The following is a 7,217-nucleotide window of genomic DNA, read 5'->3' as shown; positions in this document are numbered from 1 at the left end:
AGGTGATTCCTTTATCATACTCAGACACCACAAACATCATTAACACAGCCTGTTTGACTAGCAAATGGTGCACTGATGCAACAACTTTGTCTTAAGCAGTCTTTTTCTTGTTCAAGAGTTGTAACTTTAAGGATTTTTCTCAGAAGGGTAACTCAGCTTATTTTAAGTAGCTGTAGTTGAAATTGCAGCCCTGCACTGTCGGATAATACGTTGTGCACAGCTCTGCTTCATGAGCTTACAACTCAGTATTCAAGTGGTGAGGAGAAACAGAGCATTAAAAAAAATCACCAGGAGAAAGAACTGCATTTATTTAAAGTATCTGAAAAGCAAGCCAGGTAAGCAGTCCAAAATTACCAGGATCTCTGCAATCTCATTAAGGAGAATTTAACTATAGCATTTCCCAGAAATGACCTTTGATGAGATAATTGCTAGTATTATTAGTTTCCTATCCTGAGTAACATTTCAATACAAGCTGGTTTAAGTAAAACCAGGATTCAACTGACATCAGTTTGAAATGCCAAAGTCCTGTAAGTCAGGCCCATGCCAAAAATCAGCCTTCCTGTGGGTGAGCAGTACTAGAGGACTCAAATCACTTGTGCTAGTTTTTGTTACAATCGCTGCATTTTATTCTGTGGTTTTGGTATGTGAGCAACAAAAATAATTAAGACAGCTTCTAGGTCCATTAAGTTCCCACTACAATTGAACCCTGTAATACCACCAGCAACTTCAACAGAACTTCCTTAAATACTTACAGCTCTAACTACCCTGCAAGAGGAAACCATAATACTTTAAAATGGCATTCAAGTTACATACAAAAATTCAGCTTGAAAACAGGGCAATAAAAAACCATGATGATCAAGTATTTTGGATGTTACATATGATTTCTTTGGTTTCATTCCTTATTTTCTGCTCTCTACCAACTGCATGATACAGCAATTTCTGTTAAATAAGTGCAAGAGGAAAACACTAACTATATTGGTTTTACAGTTACAATGTACCTGAATGTATTGTATATTTTACTTCTTCACCAAAAATTTTGTGATATCACAGCCATACTTTGTAGCTAAAGACCTTCTCTTCAACTGGCTTCTTTCCTTGGCCTGTTTTGCAGTTCTCTGCAAAAGAGAGAGACAGGTTGGTTCAGTGAGTATTGATACTTGGCAACACACCCAGCAGAAAGCATTTAAACTCCAGTCTACCTCTGCAGGAGACAGCATGAGGAAATGCAAATGTTTATTAAGGCAACATTTTACTAATTCCAGAGGAAACCGTCATATTGTAATAGTTTAATGCTGCCTTTCCACCTTGGCTGTATGGGAAGGAGAGGTTGTGAGCACTGAGGTTCTGCAGCAGGAGAGAACAGGGCTGAGGGGGACCCTAGGTGCAGTTTCCCCCACCCCATTCCCTGTGAGAGGGCCAGGATTCCTGGCTCCACACACTGACCTCCCTGTGGCAGGCTGTGCACAGGGTCTGAAGGTTCTCCAGGGAGCACTGTCCTCCTCCGCTGTACACAGGCTGGATGTGGTCCACCTGCCAGAACTGCCCCTCCGCTGGGCTCCTGATCATCTCATTCAGCTGCAGCACACAGGGGACATGGCAAGGGTGAGAAACTCCTCAACTACATGGACATCCTACTAGCAACAAGGAAATTCTGGGAAGTAGCTAGCTATAGTTTTCATCAAGATGAAGAAATCCAGCCTTGACACTCTCACTGGACAAGCAACGACTGTAAGTAGTTGGCACATTTTCACCCAGCCCTGGCTGTACATGTACCTCCCTATAGAATCAGAGCCCTGATGCCTGTGCCTTTTAGAGGTCTTACAAGACACTGAAATTTAGTTAATTTGATTGTTTTTAAGGACTTGGTTTTTTCTTCTGTTGTTGGTGCTAGGTTACCTTTCTATCTTAAATCTGCAAGAACATTTTTGGCTGTCTCTAACTCTGTACCCAGACCACCTATTACTGCTGAAACCCCAGAACCATCACCTGCCCAAGGGGAAGGTGAGACATCCAAGAGCTCTCCAGAAGCTGCTTCCTCTGGTTCCTGGGTGCATCCCTGACGCTGAGATAAAGCTCCTGGGCGTTGTGCTGGCAGCACTGGCACACACCATGCTCGATCTGGAACACCTTGGAGCGGAGGTAGCTCTGGCTGGAGCGGATGGAGAAGTCCTCCTGGCAGGCATGGCAGCAGAAGCGCGTGTCCCACGCCCGGGCTGGGCAGCCGGGCGGGGGCTGAGCTGTGGGCTGCTGGCAGCTGAGACACAGCGGGGTCCCCTGGCTGTCCAGGGCCTGCAGATATCCTTTGGACAGGGAGGAGCCTTCGGCATCAGTCTGCCCTGGAGGAAGGGCTGAGGGATCATTCCCAGTTTCTGAAAGCAATCTGATGGCAGAGAACAAAGTACAGCTCTGGATAAATGATGTATGCAGCAGGCAGTTCATGGGGGCTTTATGCACTGTGTATTTCAATCAGATAGATTTTATGTTCTGAAAAATCATTTGAGCTGAAATAATACCTTACTCAGATTGATACTGCACAGTGCAAATCCTTTACTTGGTTTACATTTCCATTTGAACTAAATTTGCCAATATAGCAAGGCAGATTTTTCTTCTGCACATCTTACTACACTCAGTTATTAGCTGAAATAATGTTGTATTTATAAAGACATGGTCATTTCTATCAGGCACGTACACATACAAAAGTAAAATGTTTCAGCCCCCTCTTTAACAGAAGCATTAAAGATCCTGATTTCTCTACCATCTTCATAGCTGCCTATCAGTTTCCAATTTATAAGAAATAGGATATACAGTGCTTGTTTAAGAAAAATTTTTAAAAGGGCAATTCCCGTTTGGAATTTTCACTTCTTTGCTCCTTTTTTTTTTAATTCTGAGGCAAAATAGAAGCAAATTCTGCATCCCCAGTTTGATGGGGATCTCATCCCCCTCACAGGAGGGCTGAGCTAACATTCTTTTCTCTAACTGAATCTTTTCTCTTGTTTTGTTTTAGTCAGACTCAGTTAATTAGCAGCTCTGTCAGCAGACAACAGATAAAATCTAAATTATTAGAAGAATAAAACAGAGGTAATTAGCACTACAGTAAGTTTCTTATCTAACTGCTGTACTTCAGCAAAGCATACAATAATATCAGATAATTTTACTACCATTAAAAAAAAATGTGGCAAAAGAACTTAATTATCCTAATGTATTAATAAACCTACTTTGTGGATGGTTCAGGAGAAGCAGCTTTGTCCAGAGCAGCCCCCATTTCTTTGGAGATGAGGCGAACGCTTCCCCCGCTGCTGCTGGCCTTGGAGAGCGAGGCTGCTGCCACATCCTCCCTGGTCATATACCTGAGAGAGTGACAAATCCTGTCAGCAAAGGGAGCAATCTCCCTCAGAGAACATCACTCTGGACTGCAGCAAGATTGGTACAGCACATTCTCTTCAAACATTCCTCATTTTCTGGATGAGAAATGAAGAAAGTTTGGGAAAACATGCTTCATATACTTCCATATTAAATATCTTTTTCTAAAAGTGAATTCTAACTGGTGCACTGGTACCTTGGTTTGTGTATAGCAATTAAAAAATGACTGCAGTTTGAAACTGCCTGACAGTGAAACCTGAAAGGCATTTTGTTTCAGTTAGGTGAAAGTCTCAGTGCCACTGGATAATCCAGGAAGCTTTACAAACTCTGGAGGACTCCTTGCTGCATTTGTTATGTTTGATCTCCCCACTTTATTTTCATGTGAAACCCGGTAAAACACAACTGCTCTTAGTTAAAAACTTAAAATTGCTTCACAGAAACCACTATTCAGACAACTTCTTCTGAGGACATCTCTGTACTGAACATCTGCCAAATCCTACAGCCCCACCTTACAAGGCTGGTAGGTTTTTTAACACCATTCACAGATTTTTCCTACACTTGATGGAAGGACACAATCAGGCAAGAGGTTAACAAACACTTATTACCCTCTGCTTCTTATATTACTGGAATTACGAACTATTTATTTACTTAATTCTTACCTACAGCCAAAATAATCACCCTGAGGAATTTAACAGTAGGGAGTGAGGGGAATAAGAAGGTTTTAGATGGTTTGCATGACATGTTCTGTGCAGAGCAATGACAACACTGAGGCTACAAATGTCTGTCAAGGAAGACCACATCAGAAAAAGGAAAGAAAGGCAATCAAAGGTTCATTTAGATTTTAACAAGGATCAAAAACCAGCCCTTTTCAGTGACACTCAAAAAAGAAAACCACAGTTTTGAGAAATGTCATCCACAGAGAACAGAAATGCTTGAAGAAAAAACAACTGGAAAGAGTTATTAGAGTTGGCTGTGAATTTTGAATAAAATATCTCATTGATGGCAAATAATGATTTATTTCTGCTTCTAGGTGGGGAAAACAAGATGCTTTGACCCTACTTTTCTGGTGTGGCCCTGCAGTCAGGGTTTTTCCTTTAAAAACACCTGGCCAGTTCCAGATGTTGAACTGGAACTTCAGCAGATCAACATCACTCAACAGATCATCACATTCAGTATCAATCTGATGCAGTACAGAAGAGCCAGAGCCGCTGCTGAATGGGGCACAGAGCTGGGCAGGGAAGGAGACACTTCCAGCAGATTCACCAACACGCCTGGCTGCCTCTGACTGTCATTCTGTGACAATGTTATAAATGCAAAGGCAGATTTGGGTTAAATAAAAACAATTTATTATAAAACAATTTCTATAAAAAAATAAACAATGAGGGAAAACCACAATAAAACAAACAGCGCAGCGCTGGGTGGACAGGGGTCTATACTCAAAGGTATAGGTGTTCCCAAATCCACGCAGGAGGGTAGACTGTCCGGGGTTTTTATAGGGATTTTTAGCCTTGAGGCCAAATTCCAGGCAGGCACCATTCATCAACAGTCCTTGATTGTCGTATGAATTGATTTCCTGGCATTGGAGAATAGAGTCGACATGGACGTCCGGGACCGAGTCCCCCCATATGTAAAGAAATTCTGAGTGGCTCTTGTGGTTCAGGCCATCCGGATGGGATGGCTGGATCCGGGTTGGAGCCGATGGATATTTCGGCTGGATTTTTCCTTTTGTTTACTTGATGGCTTCCCCCAACGGTAGCCCGCAAGGCGAGGTGTTCGGGTCCGGTGATGAATATCTCGTCGGTGCTTCTCCGTTTTGGCTTGATGTTTCGTTGTCCTGCCTATTCTTCCCCCGTTGATGGTCACCGAGCCTGTCCCTGTCAGTTTGAGGAGTTTTTTTTTTTTTTTTCCTGTCAGCCTGATGGCCGTGTCCTGTCTATTCTTTTGTTGATGGGCGCCGGCTAGGATCGTTATCCTTTGAGTGGGAATTCGTGGCTAGATCTGGGAAGGGCTTGTGTGTCATACTGTACTTTATAATTTTATTTCGTTATTGTTATATACATTTATTTAGATTTTTACGAATTTTTACAAGTTCATTTCTCACAGTCCCCGCCTAATAATTCATTACATTAAAAATTCGTGTTATTTCATCCAATTCTGCAGGGGAGGACTATAATAATTTTTTTACTCACATTCATCTTTTTCTCAGTTTGTTAACGAATTCTCACTATATGCTTGTGCCCAGGTTATATTTATTTTCAAACTTCTTTAAGGCTTTAATCACATTTTCGTTTTCTTTTTCCTCTTCTAAATTTCATTAGTTTAGAGAGAGGAGTAGGTCTCCCTTGCGCTTTCTCAGGATCAATTGGAAGTGTGGCAATCTGCATTCCTTGCACAACAGAGTGAATTAGTCTGATGAAGCAAGGAATTAAGCAGGGAAGGAAAATGATTCTGGCAACTGAACAAGTGATGAAAAATACTAGCTTCTTCCACCAAGCCCCTTGCCCGAAATATCTGGTCCCACCCAGTAGGCTTGTAGGATTGAATTCCATTTTTGGACTGGCACATGAGCTACTTTTTTAATTTCAGCAGCCAATCTTTTTATTGTTTCTCCGTAATCGTCTATTTCTATACAACACTCGGATTCGTTGTATCTGCCACACACTCCTCCCTCCTCGGTTAGCAAATAATCGAGAGCTAGTCTGTTTTGGTACACAAAAGCTCTCATTTGTGAATGTTGTTTGGCTAGGAGTTCTAGGGCTTCTGAAGTTTGGGTTAGGAAAACTATCTCTACCACCGCTTGTAATTTGATAAGTCGGTTGAGGAGATAAATGGGGGTTCTGTAACCCCAGCTGCCATCATTTGCCTAAGTAGCGGCCCCGTTAATATTGAATGATCCTTTTGGCAGGTCATTCTTCCTCGTTCCACTTCTGGTTGCCTCCCGCTATTGGTAGTTTCCGTTTTAATTCCTTCCTTTGTCTGTTTAATGTCTCAAAGAGAGGGGCTCAATGATTTTACTCTCTGTTTTAGGTAGAGTAAAGAAAAAGGACCGAATTATTCCAAGTGTGCAGGATCCTTTCTATTTTCTGGGTAGCTCGCTGTATGCCTTTTCCACATATCTAATATATACTATTAGGAGCTTTTTAACCCTTGTTCAACTTTGCCGGATCATCTTAATATTCCTTCAATCCTATTAGCTCATGGAAGGGATTGGCCCCAGAGTTTTTGTACCAGTAAAGTTCAATTATTTCCATCCATTCACAGTTATTCCCCCGGGAGCGACTCCAATAGCCCGCGGGTGGTTCAGGTTGCCAGGTTTTTGTTTTTGCTTTCCGAATTTACCGTGAGTGTGCTTACACACGGGGTAATAGCCTACTAAATCAGTGAATTCTTTTCCTTCTGGTCTTTGTTTTGTTTTTGGTATTTTAGAGCTTTCTCATTTTTTGAAGTTACTCTGGGGTTAGTCCCTCTCCCTTCCAAGGCCATCTTTCAGCTGATTTTAAACCGACACAGATCAAACAGTTAGATAGATCTAATTCTGTGGCTATTTCTTGGCATTAGATCTATGAAAAGATTCTTGGTTGGGGTTTGGCAACCCCCAATTGCTGTATTGTTTCTCTAATTGCTCATAATGTTCACTAAGAGAGTTAAGCCTCTTCTGTTCTAGTTTCTTTTTCTGAGCTTCTGCTTCTTGCCTCTTTAACTCTAGGGTTAATTGTTTTATTATGTTTTTAGGGTCTACCCCTTCCTCATGCAGGGAGAAGCAGAATACTTGGTTGAATTGCAAACATACCCGGTCATCACTACTTTTTTAACAAATCAAGGATTATCGGTTCATTATTAAAAAAAGCCTTTTTTTC

General features: G+C 41.7%; 1 protein-coding gene across 4 annotated transcripts in view; it reads right to left on the bottom strand.

Moving 5' to 3' along the window:
• Nucleotides 1-287: 287 nt before the first annotated feature.
• ZRANB3 (zinc finger RANBP2-type containing 3) overlaps nucleotides 288-7,217 on the bottom strand; it is a 49,093-nt gene continuing 42,163 nt past the window's right edge. For all 4 annotated transcript variants that reach the window (XM_014249473.2, XM_014249475.2, XM_088058645.1 and 1 more), the window contains 4 exons: nucleotides 3,216-3,347; nucleotides 1,987-2,380; nucleotides 1,444-1,575; nucleotides 288-1,115 (listed from right to left, as the gene is read on the bottom strand). In XM_014249473.2, coding sequence (XP_014104948.2) covers nucleotides 1,017-1,115; nucleotides 1,444-1,575; nucleotides 1,987-2,380; nucleotides 3,216-3,347 — 757 coding nt within the window. In that variant the 3' untranslated portion in view covers nucleotides 288-1,016. The remainder of the gene's footprint in view (nucleotides 1,116-1,443; nucleotides 1,576-1,986; nucleotides 2,381-3,215; nucleotides 3,348-7,217) is intronic.

The sequence above is a fragment of the Pseudopodoces humilis genome, chromosome 8 (genome assembly GCF_049639895.1).
Source record: "Pseudopodoces humilis isolate 2021_Gansu_Grassland_sample_001 chromosome 8, ASM4963989v1, whole genome shotgun sequence".
In the NCBI taxonomy this organism is placed as follows: Eukaryota; Metazoa; Chordata; class Aves; order Passeriformes; family Paridae; genus Pseudopodoces; species Pseudopodoces humilis.
Note: the sequence above shows the minus strand (reverse complement) of the source record. Positions and strands in the feature narration are given on the sequence as shown.